We start from the raw sequence: 18,711 nt of genomic DNA on the forward strand, positions 1-18,711 counted from the left end.
GAACTGACAGGATTTTATTTCTGCTGGCTGTTTTTTGCCTTGCTTGGCTGGCATACTGTCTACTTTTTCATGTAATTTTCCTATCCTTGCATACCTCTGGGCCACATTCAAAGCTTTCTTGGCTGTTTTTATCATCGAGCTCTTCTTCGGGCTTGGGGTTTCTGGTGGTTAGACAAGGCATTAGTTGCTCTTGGTTGTCCCAAGTTTTTGCCTTGTTTGTATTAGTTTTAGGATGGTGACACTTTACTGATACTATTCTTTGCCAAGCCATTGTCTTAGAGTAAGCTCCATGCCTGTTAGCTTCATATTTTGTTACCACCATTGTTTAAGCCCCGAGTAGCTTCTGTGGGTAAAGCACAGAAACAGTGTACATCATTGAGTAAAATAAAACATTCTCCATTCCCACCCTTTTGTCCCTTTCTATTCTGTGGTGTTTGGGACGTTTTGGGTGGAACATAGGTGAGAAGGGTGGCTGGGTTGCCTCCTGGGGGAAGTTGGAACAAGGATTGTTTACCCATTGCCAACTATCTTTTGACACAATTTCTTATTTCATTCCTTACTTCTTGAGCAGAGGTTTATTTTGTTTCACCGTGGATGATTTTCCTTGGTTATGGGTTAATCTTTGACCTCCACGTGCTCCTCTTGCTTCTGAGAGAATCAGAATCTAGTCTGGGTTTCCAGTAGGCCATGAAAGCCACAGGAGCATAATTTGAAGAGAATTCCTGTGTTACCATTGCCCTTAGCTCTTAAGTCCCTAGGTGTTGCTGAGATGCCATAAAGAAAGTAGCATTTCATTACATTAAATGTTGTTTCTGTATAATAACTTTATTTTTCTTATGTAATACTGTAGCAGCTTTTTGTTTTTCACAGGTGATATTGTGGGTGTACACCAGTCTGGGCTAGAGCAAAATGGTCAGATTACAACAGGAGTAGTGACCAACGTGTCTCAGTCATCCATTCGTATTGTTATTGATGAGGGTGCGGAGGAGTTGGATACCATTGGAGATGATGTCAAGTTGCATTTGCACAAGCTGTGTAATGATGTATGTAACTTGCAACAGTAGAAGTCAATTTCTCATAGTTTATTCTGATCATTTAGTAATGCTATTGTTATTTTGTATTTTATCTTTCATAATCCCTTGAGTAAATAATCAGTATCAGAATTAGATGTTTTAATTGTAGCACTTTGTCTTTGAAACAATGCCTTTCCTTAATTAGTGTTTTGTGTATGTGTAGTTTAAAAAGTTTGTGTTAATGATGGCAATGATGATAATCATCATTGTCAATTATCTCAATCATCAGTCATCATGAATCATTAACCACCACCATCACTGCCACTGTGATGACAAGTTAAAGGATCCTCTCAAACATGCTACAATTACTACATACAAGATACTGAAGGAAATAGACATGGTGGATAAGGACAGCCTATTTAAATTGAGAGGAATTAGTACAAAGGAACAGCAGTGAAAGCTGAATGTGCAGTTGAGTTACATATATGCAAGGAAGTTCTAATACTTTGTATGGATGGTCAGCAAGTGGGTACCTCAGGATGGATTGAGCTCCTCATCCCATTTTATAGGTTGGCATGAAAGTCTCACCTCACACTCACCAATCACTTAGTTTTTGGTGGAATTAAAAAATGCAAGGAGAAATCTGGGATTTTGCTTGTGTGGTGAGACAGATGTCAGGTCAATTTCAATTACTAAAACTGACTATGAGGGATTAACCACTGTGATGTGCCGAGTGTATCATGACATTCCCCTGTGTGCATAAAATCGAGTGTCTGCCAAATTTTTTTTTTTTTTTTTTTTTGTAAAATGATAAATTCCCTTCTCTGAACACGTACATGTAAAAAACTAAAAAAATCCACTTACTTTTGCTGTGCGGATGTGGAGAAGGGTCACAGGCTAGTCACCCGTGCGTGAAGCTCCCAGAGGCGGTTGTGCCATTCAAGCACCGCGAGTAGCCACAAATATTTTTTTTTTTTTTTTTTTTTTTTTTTTTTTTTTTTTTTTTTTTTTTTAGATATATACAAGAGTTGTTACATTCTTGTACAGCCACTAGTACGCGTAGCGTTTCGGGCAGGTCCCTGGAATACGATCCCCTGCTGCGAAGAATCGATTTTTCATCCAAGTACACATTTTACTGTTGCGTTAAACAGAGGCTACAGTTAACCCCTTAACTGCGTTGCCTCCAAATGTGACACCCCCGCAGTGCGCAGGAAATAAATTCTCTGGAAAAAATTATTTTTTCTTTTTAAAGTGTCAAAAACCCTTCCCTCAGTATGGGTATGTAAAAAAAAAGTCGAAAATGTACTTACTTTGGCTGCTATGGGGTCCGGAAGTTGGTCCGTGACGTCATCATTCCCCGTGCGCCCATGCCGTAAGCTCTCGGGGGCGGTGGGGCGCTCGGGGCGGGGCGCGCGAGTTGCCGCGAATATATTTTCGTTCATTTTTTGCGCACCTTTCCAAATACATTTTCATTGTTTTTATGTGCCAATCCAATGTATAATGAACACGTACACTATAATATCGCAGTACAACATCCGTACTGTCCGTAGACACTGTGTTATGTGCATGAAACTTGTGTACACATATGCAGCACATATTTACTATGTATCATTCTAATTTGTGTATATATACAATATATTTACACACTATACACTGTCACACACTATATACATTCACCATCAACACGTTCAGAACACCGCGAGTGAGAGCTGCCACACCCAGACAGCCCTCCCTCACTTCTCCAACATTGTATTTGTCAACTTTGCCCCTCCCATCATACAGTTATTCACACCAATGTTTCATGTTCATTTATGTATATTTACAACATATGTACTCACTATACACTGTCACACACTATATACATTTACCATCAACACATTCAGAACATCGCGTAGCAGCTGCTTCGTATGGGCCAATAGCAGCTGCCTCGTATGGGCCAATAGCAGCTGTCTCGTATGGGCCAATAGCAGCTGCCTCGTATGGGCCAATAGCAGCTGCCTCGTATGGGCCAATAACAGCTGCCTCGTATGGACCAATAGCAGCTGCCTCGTATGGGCCAATAGCAGCTGCCTCGTATGGGCCAATAGCAGCTGCCTCGTATGGGCCAATAGCAGCTGCCTCGTATGGGCCAATAGCAGCTGCCTCGTATGGGCCAATAGCAGCTGCCTCGTATGGGCCAATAGCAGCTGCCTCGTATGGGCCAATAGGAGCATTTGGCCATGAACACATTCAGAACACCTCGAGTGAGAGCAGCCACACCCAGCCAATCTCCCTCACTCCAACATCTTACTCGCCAACATTGCTCCTCCCACCATATTGCTATAGTTCTTATTACACATGTTCTATATACCTATCTACATGTTTTATTTACCAGAACATAAGAACATAAGAACATAAGAACAAAGGTAACTGCAGAAGGCCTATTGGCCCATACGAGGCAGCTCCTATTCTATAACCACCCAATCCCACTCATATACTTGTCCAACCCGTGCTTGAAACAATCGAGAGACCCCACCTCCACAATGTTACGCGGCAATTGGTTCCACAAATCAACAACCCTGTTACTGAACCAGTATTTACCCAAGTCTTTCCTAAATCTAAACTTATCCAATTTATATCCATTGTTTCGTGTTCTGTCCTGTGTTGATACTTTTAATACCCTATTAATATCCCCCCGGTTATGTCCATTCATCCACTTGTAAACCTCTATCATGTCACCCCTAACTCTTCGCCTTTCCAGTGAATGCAACTTAAGCTTTGTTAATCTTTCTTCATATGAAAGATTTCTAATTTGGGGAATTAACTTAGTCATCCTACGCTGGACACGTTCAAGTGAATTTATATCCATTCTATAATATGGCGACCAAAACTGAACTGCATAATCTAAATGGGGCCTAACTAGAGCAAGATATAGCTTGAGAACCACACCAGGTGTCTTGTTACTAACGCTGCGATTAATAAATCCAAGTGTCCGATTTGCCTTATTACGAACATTTATGCATTGATCCTTTTGTTTTAAATTCTTACTAATCATAACTCCCAGATCCCTTTCGCAATCCGACTTCGCAATCACAACACCATCTAGCTCGTATCTTGTAAGAACATAAGAACATAAGAACAAAGGTAACTGCAGAAGGCCTATTGGCCCATACGAGGCAGCTCCTATTCTATAACCACCCAATCCCACTCATATACTTGTCCAACCCGTGCTTGAAACAATCGAGGGACCCCACCTCCACAATGTTACGCGGCAATTGGTTCCACAAATCAACAACCCTGTTACTGAACCAGTATTTACCCAAGTTTTTCCTAAATCTAAACTTATCCAATTTATATCCATTGTTTCGTGTTCTGTCCTGTGTTGATACTTTTAATACCCTATTAATATCCCCCCGGTTATGTCCATTCATCCACTTGTAAACCTCTATCATGTCACCCCTAACTCTTCGCCTTTCCAGTGAATGCAACTTAAGCTTTGTTAATCTTTCTTCATATGAAAGATTTCTAATTTGGGGAATTAACTTAGTCATCCTACGCTGGACACGTTCAAGTGAATTTATATCCATTCTATAATATGGCGACCAAAACTGAACTGCATAATCTAAATGGGGCCTAACTAGAGCAAGATATAGCTTGAGAACCACACCAGGTGTCTTGTTACTAACGCTGCAATTAACACTTTCGCGCTTTCCGCAAAGGTCACTCAGCCAACCGAATGTGCGCGCTGCGTTTTTATCGCTTAAGCGTAAAAACAAAAATGTGTATACTCTTTTTACTCTTCTGACCTTAGTTCTCATGCTACGTATTTCATTTTGGTACCAACGTGTTCGCAATAAAATTCTCTAGAAGAACATTAGTAAAATAAGTCACGAAACATATAGGGATACCAGCACCAAATAAATAACTACGAAGATGACTCGCCGTGAGCGCCCATCAGCAACAAAATGTTTTTACTCTTGGGATTGTAATCACCTCCACACTTGTTCTACAGCGTTAATTTTGGTATCAATGGACTCGCAATGAAATTCCCAACACGGTGATATGAATATAAGCGTAGAATAATGATGCACCCCGCCCGCAAGAGTGTGGGAAGTGGTGAAATTGTTACCCGGTATTGGTGACGGGACGACGCACGGCGCTTTGAAAGTTTATACTTATTTCACTCTCATGACATTAATTTTCTATGTACGTCATTCATTTTTATGTCAATGTGTTCGCAATAGAATGTTCTATGTGCCCATAGGTAAAAAATATCAACAAAGCGTAAGTTAGAATAGCGACAAATATAAAACAACGCTGGAACATATCAGTGAGCGTCAAACACACACGAAATATTTTTACTTTTGTTATATTTGTCAAGATTATACTTGTTGCACACAGTTATTTTTGGTTGTATATTGATCGGAATAAAATTCCCTAAACAGACATATACATATAATACATGATATGGGGGAAGAATTACCAGTATAAACGGCTAAAGTCACCCACCTGCAACCCGTTTGTGACAAAATACCATTTAATCGAAGTTATCCACACCTTTCATGAACTTATTGTACCATGCAGCCTAATGGTGAGAAAGAGAGCCTCATAGCGCGCAGTTTGAAACAAACCCAAAGTAAATCGGATAAAAATTGAATTTTATACAAATATTTTAAAAGTAGACATAACTTTATGTCCACTATGCGTTTACGTTAGACGAAACCGAACGCGCCGGCGCGTCCAGATAGCGCGAAAGTGTTAATAAATCCAAGTGTCCGATTTGCCTTATTACGAACATTTATGCATTGATCCTTTTGTTTTAAATTCTTACTAATTATAACTCCCAGATCCCTTTCGCAATCCGACTTCGCAATCACAACACCATCTAGCTCGTATCTTGTAACTCTATCATCATTACCTAACCTCAGAACTTTACATTTATCAGCATTAAACTGCATCTGCCAATCCTTTGACCATTTCAAAACCCTATCTAGATCAACTTGAAGTGATAGTGAGTCCTCCTCCGAATTAATTTCCCTACCGATTTTCGTATCATCGGCAAATTTGCAAATGTTGCTACTCAAACCTGAATCTAAATCATTTATATATATTATAAACAACAGAGGTCCCAGGACAGAGCCTTGAGGCACTCCACTTACAACATTTTCCCACTCTGACTTGATTCCATTTATACTAACTCTCTGTTTCCTTTGGTATAGCCATGCCCTAATCCAGCTTAATATAGCACCCCCAATACCATGAGACTCTATTTTTTTAATCAGTCTTTCATGTGGCACTGTATCAAAAGCTTTGCTAAAGTCAAGGTATACAACATCGCAATCCTTACCACTATCAACTGCCTCAACAATGCTAGAATAAAAAGATAACAAATTTGTTAAACATGAACGGCCATTTATAAAACCATGTTGCGACTCGATTATTAATTTATGTTTTTCAAGATGAAGACGAATTTTATTTGCTATTATAGATTCGAGTAACTTTCCCACAATAGACGTTAGGCTAATTGGTCGATAGTTAGACGCAAGTGATCTATCTCCTTTCTTAAAAACTGGTATCACATTAGCAACTTTCCAAAACTCTGGCACTCTGCCTGACTCTATTGATTTATTAAATATGGTTGACAGTGGGTCACAAAGCTCCTCTTTGCATTCTTTAAGCACCCTAGCAAACACTTCATCCGGCCCTGGGGATTTGTTTGGTTTGAGTTTTACTATTTGTTTAAGAACATCCTCCCCGGTAACTGCTAAACTCGTCAACCTGTCCTCGTCCCCACCCACATAGACTTGTTCGGCTGAAGGCATATTGTTAAGTTCCTCTTTAGTAAATACAGATACAAAATATTTATTAAAAATACTACTCATCTCTTCATCACTATCTGTTATTTGACCTGTCTCAGTTTTTAATGGACCTATCCTTTCCCTAGTCTTAGTACGATATAACTGAAAAAACCCTTTAGGATTTGTCTTTGCTTGCCCTGCTATGTGAACTTCATAGTTTCTTTTTGCTTTCCTTATCTCTTTTTTAACATTTCTAACCAGTTGTACGAATTCCTGTTCTAAAGTGACCTCCCCATTTTTAATCCTTTTGTACCAAGCTCTCTTTTTACCTATAAGGTTCTTCAAATTCTTTGTTATCCACTTTGGGTCATTAGTATACGATCTATTCAATTTGTATGGTATACTACGTTCCTGTGCTTTGTTTAGAATATTCTTAAATAAGTTATATATTGAATCCACATCGAAATCCCCATTTAAGTCACCTATCGCTGGGTTCATGTCTCGCTCCAAGACCGGCCCACACCCCATACCCAAGCCTTTCCAATCAATTTGACCCAAAAAATTTCTTAGGCTATTAAAATCAGCTTTTCGAAAATCTGGCACTTTAACAGAATTTTCTCCTACTGGTCTATTCCATTCTATGCTAAATCTGATTTCTTTGTGATCACTGCTCCCTAGCTCACTCCCTATTTCGATGTCATTAATTTGCGTTTCCCTGTTAGTTAACACTAAATCTGAAATATTATTTTCCCGTGTTGGTTCCTTAATGTGTTGCGTAAGAAAGCAATCGTCAATTAATTCTAGAAAATCTTCTGCTTCACTATTCCCTGTTTTGTTCAACCAGTTTATTCCGCTAAAATTAAAGTCACCCATGACATAAATACTGTTAGATCTAGATGCTCTAGATATTTCATCCCATAGATGCTTTGCTTCCATTCTGTCTAAATTTGGTGGCCTATATATTACTCCTATTATAATATTATTAGCTTTTTCGTTTAATTCAATCCAAATAGTTTCTGTGTGTGGCTCAGTTTTGATTCCCTCTTTGAGACTACATTTCAAATTGTCCCTAACATATATGGCTACTCCACCTCCTCGTCTAATATATCTATCTGTGTGAAATAGTTTAAATCCATATATTTGATATTCAGCTAATAGTTCTCTATTTTCTACATTCATCCACGTTTCGGTAAGTGCAATAATATCTATTTTTTCTGTGCAGACAAGAGCATTTAATTCGTTAATTTTATTTCTTAGACTTCTACTGTTAGTGTAATATACCCTAAGTGAATTGTTATTTTGTGGACCTTCTCTTTCCCTGATCGTTTTGCCAATTCCTTTCTCCCACAAACACATACTTTTATTACCTCCTTCCTCCAAATCAATTCCCATACCTCTATCTACTAACAGTTTAAACCCAAACAAACACCTCTAACCACTTCTTCTAGCGAGCTCGCAACAGCAACAACCCCAGCTCTCGATAGATGCACCCCATCACGAGCATATAGTAACTCTATCATCATTACCTAACCTCAGAACTATGCAAGTAAGCCGGTATTGTGTCCAAACAGTACAGTGGCCACCATACACTGCATGACAAATCACAGCAGACGACGCTACGATTACGTCACCTCCCTCACCAAAATAGCTCCTCTCAACATTCTCCTGTTGCTGTTCTTACACTATATACACACACTATATATACCCATGTACATATGTGTTGCCCATAGCGAACCACTAAGCTAGTATGGTGAGCAAAACAAGAGTGGCAGCCACACACACACACAATGAGGCTACCTCATTCTCGCCCTCCCTCCCTCATCAAAATTCCTCCTTCCACAATACTACGCACAACGCTAATTATAACCACAATCCTGGTCACTAATTCCTGTAAATGAATAATTGACCACACGTTTATTTTGAAAAGGAACCTAAGAAATCATTTGAAGATTACTAGATGAACGAAATAATGCTGTGGTGCTGTAGCTAGCGCTGTGAACATCGTGAACAGCATTGAATCACTGATATTTGAACATTGTACCCAGTCATTATCACACTCAAGCTCTAATATAACACTATCATAGCTAAATAATACAAGTTATATATATTTTGACATTATTAGGCGATGCTGTGGTCACATGCTGAACAGCAGTGCTGTGCACTCATGCTGCGAGCGCCAGCCTTGGTTGCTCACACACTACTGAGGCTCCCACACCCGGGAATGTGGACCACGATTTTTTTTAAAGAGGGCGTCTGTTTACAAGAGCCCTGAGGAAGCTGATGTGAACCCCATGTAGCCGCGGGAGTTTTGAATGGAACGTGAAAAATACAAATACCCGGAGGCGCGTTGCGCAAACCAGACGTGAGCCTGCAGGCGCGTTGCGCAGTTTAAGGGTTAAGGAATTGCGCCCAGTAAATCCTCCCCGGCCAGGATACGAACCCATGACATAGCGCTCGCGGAACGCCAGGCGAGTGTCTTACCACTACACCACGGAGACTGCTTAATTATTTGTTCCATGTATTTCCAATGCGGTTTTATTTGTTTTTATATTGTGTATGATGCATATTTGTGTCCTTTACAATAAGTATATAGTAGAACATTCATAATGTTCCATGGAACTGTGATACATGTGCCAGTAATGTGTCCACAATAAATGTTTATTGTGGCAATATTACGTGTTAAAATTTCACGAAAATTACAATATGTACAGTTTCACACACTATTTACATAGTAACACTGTATTACACACTCAGTACTTGGAAGCGAGTGATCAACGAAGCCATCCATGGTACACAGCGCAACTTCACTCTCGTTGCACCAGGTACAGATAGATTTTCGCTTTCTGTTTCTTCCTTCTGTGTGCTTGCAAATAACACTCATGTACATCCTTGACTTTAGTACCTGTAGGTGGTATGTAGCCAAGCTTGTGAAGTATAAGGTAGTCTTGAAAGGATTATAGGAAAAGATAAATTTGTAAGGCAGTCTTGAAACGATAGCTTTGTAAGGTCCCTCAGTGCAAGAGATTCAGTCATTCTGGAAGAGATTCAGCTATTCTTTAAAATATCTGTGGAAAACACCACAATGGAAGCCGCTAACTCTGTTCATCTATGCTACTTGTATCTGATGCGTCATCACTGATCCCAGAAAGCGATTCATCTGTGTATCATCTATAAAAATTGGAGATGGCATGGGTGGGCAAGAGTGGCGCTCAAAGCTACAACTGGATATGCCCGCTATATCGTCCTCATCTTAGCTGTATCACTTGCATTCGACCTTTGTGTTAGGTCCTTATTGCTCCTAGCTTCATCAATATCATGACCCTTATGTTCTTCAACAATAAAGTCTGAATTTCACCAACTGAGCGAGATCTTTCAACACCACGTCAGACAGGTGTTTGGGAGCCAGAGCTCCGTGCACCACCCATGGTTGCTCACTCAGTACTAAGCCAGCCAGCAGCCCCAGGACATTCTGGGATTTTTTTTTCAAGATGGCTGCCTCTCACTGGAGGTCCCAAGAGTCCATTTACACAACCAACCGGCACGCATTTTGAATGGGTACGAAATATTTAAAAGGTGTTTTCTCGGTTAGCGCAGTTTCCCACCGACAGAGTTTTCTCGGTGCAGCACAGTGGTTAAGGAAAGATTTGGTGTAAAGATTGGCCAACATTAAATGTAAAAAAGATAGTTCATTTCTGGAGGGGCTCAATGGTTGCTTCCTGTAGCTAGCTCACTTAGCTCCACACATATAAGTCACAACAGTGTTGGTAGTCCTTGATAGTTTACCTGAAACGAGAGCCAGAACCTAGCCCCTCGCACTGAGGCTCAGGAGGCAGGGAATTGTTGCACCCACCCTTACCAAGGAAGCATCCATAAAGAAAGTGAAGCAAAATAAACAACTGCAAGGTTTGCTAAAAAAGAGAGAAAAAAAAGCTGTAAATAACTAAAAAGAATCCACTTAGGAGTTAGGTTGAACCCGAGCGAGGGCGGAGGAGGGTGCTAGGGAATCAAACCCCGAAAAGCCTGAAGAGGTAACCGGTGACACATCCAATGATTATGACAGCAGTGAAAGGGGCTCCCACGGAAAAACAAGAACAGCTTCCGAAGCCTAATCCTACCTAAGGAATATACGAGGATGACAAAGTTGAGGCTTCCGCACATTTGTGCGAATACCAAGTAAACAAAAATGGGCAACCACAACCCGAGCCAAGCGTATGAACATGCTAGGAGCCTGATTAAGCCAGAACAGGAGAACTCAAAAGCTGTAAGCCTATTACCTCACAACGAAACCTAACCAATCCCTAAACCGCGGATGAATAGGGATACGTCTTTGAGGTTGAAAGAAATCACCCAAGCGCCCGGCTTGGTATGGGCCAGACCTGGGATCCTGTAGTCATCCAAAAGGAGGGGCACATTATCAACAAGTTCAGTCTGGAAAGATTGAGAATATACTGGAGGTCCGAACAATCCTGTTTCAGAATTGGAAACAGGTGGGAACCCATCGAAGAGACGAGGTTGTTTCGACCATGCCCAAAAGCACCCACTCCAAGATGAGTTGACAAAGGCTGGGCGAGGGGCCTACCCCAAAAACCCCTAACCCCCTAACAGAGGTAGGATGACCAAACTCCATTGCAGGCCACAAGATATGACCTGAAACGCCCAATAATCATGAGACCAACAGTGGGCAAACCGAGCAAGCGTCCTGCGAAAGGGCCAGCGCAAATCATGAGAGCCAGACTTCCGAGCAGAGTGAGTATGGTGCTGACCAGATGAAGAGGAGGATAGTAGAAATGCACCAGACCCGGCTGCCAATACCACAGAGGACCCACCTCGATCAAAAAACCAGTGCAGCCCTGGCCCTACCCTGCCGGGAAGACTGAGACCAACTCTCCCGAACACAGCAAATAGAAATAGGATGTTAACTCAGAGGCAGCCGACAAAAACTGAGAAACTATGTCTTCAGAAAATGGTAGAGAACAAAATAGAAAAGCTGAAGAAAGAGCCAGGGCCCACACCGAATTCAAAGAAAGAACAAGCATGGCCTGTCAACACATGAGACTGGACAGAAAAAAACAAGGAAACCACCTCTCGGAGGATTGGAGCATACAGCTTAAGAAGGGCAAATGATGCTGAAGCAGCAGAGACCAAAACCTCAGCAAAAGGAACTTGCTGAGCATCCCCACATCCTCTGAAAGTCAATCAAAATGAAGCTTGAGGAGGTGCAGGAAATGTGAAACAGAAACCAAGTGCAAAAGGCTGTGAATGTAGGATGTCCTGTGAATGTCCTCCACTAGGTCCCGAGTGTGTAATTACCTAAGTGTAATTACCTAAGTGTAGTTACAGGATGAGAGCTACGCTCGTGGTGTCCCGTCTTCCCAGCACTCTTTGTCATATAACGCTTTGAAACTACTGACGGTCTTGGCCTCCACCACCTTCTCACTTAACTTGTTCCAACCGTCTACCACTCTATTTGCGAAGGTGAATTTTCTATTGAACCAATCCTGTTTCCTAGTTCTGCATCTCTGTTTTGGTATAAATTTTTTTTGTGCCTTTATCATATATTTCACAAAACTTGCCATACATCTCATTCACTTCCTTGCCTAGCATCAAGTCTGTCCAATTATACTCACTAAAAAAATTTCTAAGGTCACCATAATGTCCTCTCCTGAAGTCTGGTTTTTCAACTGCTTCAACCTCCTTATTTTCTTCCAGCTTATAACGCATTGCATACTTTATTCCCAAAAAGACATGGTCACTTTTACCCAAGGGAGGAAGGTACTGAATGTCAAATATCTCTTCCTCCTTCCTGGTAAATATCAAATCTAGCATGGAGGGAACGTCCCCTTCCCTCATCCTCGTAGCTTGTTTAACATGTTGATACAAGAATGTTTCCAGGATGAGGTCTACAAATTTACAGGTCCAAAAATCTTCTGTTTTAGCTTCATATGCTTCCCAGTCTATGGATTTCAAGTTGAAGTCACCGACTGTGTGTGTGTGTACACGTCCCGGGGTTCAGCTGTTAGCAGTTTGCTTGGTAGTTTTTGGGCGCCAGTTAGCAGTACCTTGCCCAGGCTTTCCTTAGCAGAATGTCTATGGGCCCTGGAAAACCCCACTGGGGCTCAGTGATCCGATGGATGCATCCCCTGGGTCCCATCTTGCTTCATGCGAGTTTGAAGGTTGCTCTTTCCTCTTGTCTCAGGGTGACACTCACCTGTTCTGCCTCTGTCACGTTGCCTGTTGGGTCGATGACACCTTCAACTCAGAGTCTTGCGAGTGGTGTTCCCTGCATGTACTTCGCTTTACCCAGTCCATTGATCGTGATATTTGGTTGCAGGCAGCTTCAGTGTTGCATGCAAGTTACAGGATGCTGCAACACTCTAGGTTGGTTGCCCACCCGGATGCCCCGAGGCTGTCCCATTTTGGTTTTCGACTTGGGGAATTTGGGCTCCATTTGACTCACCTTGGGTTTCGGTGCCCTCTTAGCAGGGCTTGTTGCTGCAAGGGGTGGGATTTTCTTATCCCCCCCCCTCACTCCTTATACAAATTTGATATGACGTCAACCCCTCCCCGGGTTCGGTTCCTGGTTTCCTTGGGTATTTCGGTTCCTTCTTTCCGGAGGTTTTCAGCCTCCCGCATCCCACTTCATGAGGTGCAGGAGGCCGTTGCGGCTTACCTCCTGCATAACCCGGATTACGCCTCGATAATGGATCCTGCCTCTTTTGAGTTTGGTTCTTCTTTTCCTTACTGGGTGCGTTACAAGGTTCCAGAGTCGTCCTGTTGGCAGATAGTCCTATCTTTTTGTTGCAAGCGTGGCATACGTTCTGTCGGTCCCGCATGCTTGAGTGGTGAGAGACCCTTAGTATTTGTTTGAGTGCGACTCAGTGCGTGTTTGTTCGCCCCTGCTCTTCCGTGGGATGTTGGCCAGATACAGCTTCTACCCCTTTTGGCTGCCCTGGTTACTGAGGATTTGCGCACCCGTGGCCATTTGGCATCGGTCTAGCGTTTCTTTTCCCTTCTCGAGTTGTCCTCGAACTGGCTTGATGAGCACATAGACGGCACTTAGGGCCAATCCTGGGACTGGTGCGCTTGGCGGTGCAGGCATCGGCTGCACTGGTGAAGCTGTTTGCGTCGATCCTGAAGAAGAGTGCCTCTGTTTTTATGCTTCTCGTCTCGCGTGTCAGCAGGCGGTGCTCGCTCAATCTGTGGAATCTGCTTGGGCCCTGGCTCTTAGGTTCTCTACACCTCTTTGTCCTTTGCTATTTGCAGAGTGGTGCAGTGGTGCAGTATCTGCAGGCAGCTTCTTAGAGTTGTCGTTCCATGTCCGAATTGTTGGTTCTCAAGGGGGGCATGGGGGGGGGGGTTCTTCCCAGAAGGGTCGTGCCAGGGCTCAGGATTCCTCCTGTCGTAATAGGCCAGTGGTGCCAATTTCGGAGCTGTCGACGTCTGGTCGGCATAGTGATGGCTCTGCTCGTCGCTCGGCTCCTTATAAGTGTCTATGGCCCTTTTGCACTTCGTCCCATTGACGGGGCATTGGGGGGGGGGAAAGGCTCGTGCTGTTTGCTCAACCCTGGTCCCCATGATTCGTGGGTGTTTCGGTTTGTTTCTTGCGGCCTGTGGTGTCGTTGGGTGGCCCCTCCTCCTTCAGGGTGTTCGGGGCTGGCGCGGCAGGCTGCTTTTCCTGCACTCTGTCAAGGCATCTTGGAGTGGGTTCATTTGGGTGTGGTCGAAATGACCTCGTCCCTCGGGGTGGGTTTCCCGCCTGTTTCCGGTTCTGAAATGGGACTGCGCAAAGTTGCGGTTCATTCTGGACTTGTCCCATCTGAACTCCTGGGTTTATTGCCCCTCCTTTTGGATGACTGCTCTATCCCAGGTCTGGCTTTTTTTGGAGCCAGGCACTCGGATGATGTCCCTGGACCTCCGGGATGCGTACTGGCACGTCCCGATTCATCTGGGGTTCAGGTGTGGGAAATTTGGCTCCAAAATATTGTTAATAAGAATCATGAATTCCTTCGAATGACAACCTTTTAGATAGAGGAAATAAATTTGAGAACCAGTGATCTATTGATCTTGCATAAAATATAAATGAAATCTAAGACTGTATCATATATGAGCTGTAATATAATTTAAGGAACCAAATCTCTCCACAGACTTTGGGGGGTTTAATCAGTAAATAGAATTAATAATGTATAAAATAATATAATAATGGATTACTACACATTAATCAAATATTCACATATAAATTGATATGCAAGAAAATGTTATTTATAAAATAAATTGTTAAGATCTATCCACGAAAACTATAAAGACAGCTTAGCTGTGGGATGAATAGACGTAAATGATCCATATGTCCTGTACTCGTCGCCTAGAATCATGTTTCATCAGGCTACAGCTAGGAACACGTAGGCGTCGAGGAAGTATTCGCCTGACTTGCGTTGGTACTCCAGCTGAAATACGAGTTAAATGTTAAAGCTATTGGAGAAAGTACAACTTCATCAATGTTCATGGAAAATTAATATGAATAGTTGAGTAGAAGGCAACTTACGAGTTTGGTGGTAAAGTTATGCCTTGTAATGACACATTGTCCTATCTAATAGTTTGATGTAGCTACAAGAAACAAATTATAGAACCTAATAATGGGCTGAACAAGGTGTCTGAGACATAATGAAGCTGCCACGCCTTGCTAACGTCCGTAGGTGCACAGATGTTTCTTTACGAAGACTGTAACTTGGTCAACTACCAGACACTCCTCGTGGATTATGGCGTCGCTTGCCATTCCCTCTCCTCCTCTTTGGGTTCATTCGCGTATGCGCAGATGCTACGACGCGTTGAATATTTCTATGCTTTATTTAATATCCAGAGTTGATGGAACTAAGGCGTATCAGAAACTTTAGAGAATAATTTGCCTTATTTGACAATCTATAAATGCTCGTTTCTTAATGATTAAATAAACGTTGGTTGATATGAGAGGGTGTTGGGTAGAAATTGTTACCTATGAACGCTCTGAGTGACAATTCGCAAGTGCGTGAATTATTATCGGCTAATAAACAATACAGTTTAATAACGAAGTTAAACATATCAGCTGTATGTCACTGAACATAGTTGTAACAATAAAATTACTAAATAATAATTTCCATTAAGGAATGTGAAATAAAGAGAACGATTCTCTCAAATGTAAATAATTTTCTCTTTCGTCATGTGCTGATGCAACATCTGACTAGAATTTCTGGGGAATGATGTGTTATTACGCATTAATAAACTAAGCTCCTTATTGCTAAGCTATATGTTAGTAGAGTTAGTAAATAATGTTAAACAGTACAAAACTAGTAGTGTCTAAAGGTACTGAATATTAGTAATAAAGTGTTGGAACCTTCCAACATCAGGAACTGGCTAGGTTTTGTTATGGGGTGTCTGGGTTACCGCTTTCGTTGCCTTACATTCGGGTTGACTCTGGCACCTCACATTTTCACACGCTGTACCCGGGTCATGGTGGCCCGTTTGTTTCTGTTAGGGGTTCAGGTTCTGGCCTACCTCGATGACTGGCTGGGATTCACGAACTCGTGGATTCCCAGCCAGTCCGCGTGTCAACTCGCCAGGAATTTGGTTCTCTCCCAGCTTACTGGGTTTGTGTTCCTGGTGAACTGGAGGAAGTTCCATCTGTGTCCTTCATAGGTTCGATCTTGGCTGGGTATAGTGTGGGACTTGGACCGCTTCCTTGTCTTTCCCTCCAGTGACTGTGGCTGCGGTCTCGCCTTCCCCTGTTTCTGAGGGGGCTCCCGGGTCACGAGGCGGTTGCTCGATTGTTTTTGCGGGAGTCTGAGCTTTGCTGAACTTTACTGAACTGTGGGGGAGCCATAGGGGCTCCCCACAGAAAACCAGCATTGAATGTAATGAAACGTCATTTTCTGGGTGAGCCCCGGAGGCTCCCTGGTAACCCTCCCTCCCACTGATCGGTGGTTTTTTCACGTTGGTTGAAGCTTAGCTTCCGAACTGGTGTTAGGCAGTTGCCGGGGTGAGGTCCGGGGCCCCCCCTCTCCCCCTCCCTGGGAGGGGACTGCTGCACAGACGAGCGGCGCGGCAGCAAAGTGTGATGTTTGCTTGTTTCCTTGCGATTGTAGGGAGTTTCTACCTCTCTGTTCGGTTTTTAGTTTTAGTTTCTTACTATGTGGGGTTTGTTTTGTTGTGCCTACCTTTCTGGGTGCCTAACCCCGGTCAATGGCAGATAAGGAAAGCCCCCAACCACAAGGGGGTTTTCCAAGGCCATTGCTTCCTGAAACTTCTCTGAAGGGGCCAGGTTCTGGCGCTGGTCCCTGGTAGGTCTGAACTCCATAGCAAATGTCCCGGTCTAATAAAAAGTACATTAGCCCGATAAGCTCCAGGGAGCCTCTGGGGCTCACCCAGGAAATGGCATTTCATTACATTCAGTGCTGGTTTTTTGCTTTTATTTACTATATACGGACATTATATATAAGTACCTACATGTTTTGTTCACTATAACTATACAACTAAACTGGTATGGTGAGTTCAAACAGCAGCAGAGGATGCCACATAGAGTCAGACAACACTGCCTCCCCTCCCTCACTAAGATTCTTCCTCCCACCATATTATTTGTGCTGTTATTACACTATATACTCATGTTATATATAAGTATCTACATTTGTGTTCACCATAGCGAACCACTAAGCTGATAAGTTGATTCTAGACAATAACAGGTGGCCACATGGAGTCAGCTGACAAACCTACCTCCCTTCCTCAGCATTACTGTTCCCACCATACTATGCATAGCACAATCATCACAACAATCCTGCTATTAACAGAATCCTGGTCATTTTTATTACAGTCAGGGGTCTGTTGTAATACTATCATCGCTAAATAATACCAGTTACATGTATATACTTTTTAAATTTTAGGCTATGCTCCGGTCACAAGCTGAATAGCAGTTCTGTTAGCTCATGCTGCGTGCGCCAGCCTTGGTGGCTCACTCAGTACTGAGGCTCTTACGCCCAGGAATGTTGCCCACTATTTTTTTTTTAAATACTAGTACAATACACCTGTTTACAAGAGCCCTGAAGAAGCTGATGTGAACCCTGTGTAACCACGGGACTTTTAAATCTTGCACTGTACTCTAACACATCAGTAGCTGTGGTGCACAATTTTTGTGACAGTCACTCACCACAGCTATTGATGTGTTGCACAGTTCAAGGGTTAAGGAAAATTCAAACACAAATTTTATGAATTTATAAACTTCCAAATACAGTATCACAAAGAATTACATTGTTCTGATTTGACCATAGCTGCTTATTGCAGCAAGAGAGTTTAACACTGTTATTGTTTGTGTTCATTACCAGTGTTTTTTCCTTTTACTTTCCTTAAGTTAATACTTTGTATTATACAATGTTTGATCATTAAATCAGTGGATCAAAACATAAAATACAGTAATTCTCTCATCACAGGTAACATATCGAAGGATTAAATCTGGGCTGACAAAGCTCGATAAGAATGTTAATGGACCTGCCTCACATCTCATCTCAGTCTTGTTTGGGGAGACATTGCCCAGGCCTCCAGTATCTTCCTTACCATCACAACTTACTCTCCCAGATGGCAAATTAGCACTTTTCAATGGTCAGTATATGTTTTGCTTTCACTATGTTAATAAATTTGAGTGTATTCCTACTAGTTTGTCATCCAGAGACTACATGACAGTGACTATGGAAGAGTGAGGGCACACTCTTTATGCCCCACTTTGTAACCTGGTGTGTTATATTTTAACTTGTGGCATTCGTTATTTGTTACATTTGACTTTAATCCTCAACGTGCAGTCATCATGTGTTGATCTCCTAGGCTTCTGCGGTTATTGTCATTTGATGATTACTTCCATTGTTGCCTGTTTTGAATGCCAGTGATGTTAAAATGGCTGTAGGAGCTCT

General features: G+C 42.4%; 1 protein-coding gene across 2 annotated transcripts in view; it reads left to right on the plus strand.

Moving 5' to 3' along the window:
- Nucleotides 1-18,711, plus strand: part of LOC123760986 (DNA-binding protein SMUBP-2) — a 357,511-nt gene that overhangs the window by 20,270 nt on the left and 318,530 nt on the right. For both annotated transcript variants that reach the window (XM_069339475.1, XM_069339477.1), the window contains exons 4-5: nucleotides 871-1,043; nucleotides 18,238-18,406. In XM_069339475.1, the coding sequence (XP_069195576.1) occupies nucleotides 871-1,043; nucleotides 18,238-18,406 (342 nt within the window). The remainder of the gene's footprint in view (nucleotides 1-870; nucleotides 1,044-18,237; nucleotides 18,407-18,711) is intronic.

Source organism: Procambarus clarkii, chromosome 41 (genome assembly GCF_040958095.1).
Source record: "Procambarus clarkii isolate CNS0578487 chromosome 41, FALCON_Pclarkii_2.0, whole genome shotgun sequence".
Classification (NCBI taxonomy): domain Eukaryota; kingdom Metazoa; phylum Arthropoda; class Malacostraca; order Decapoda; family Cambaridae; genus Procambarus; species Procambarus clarkii.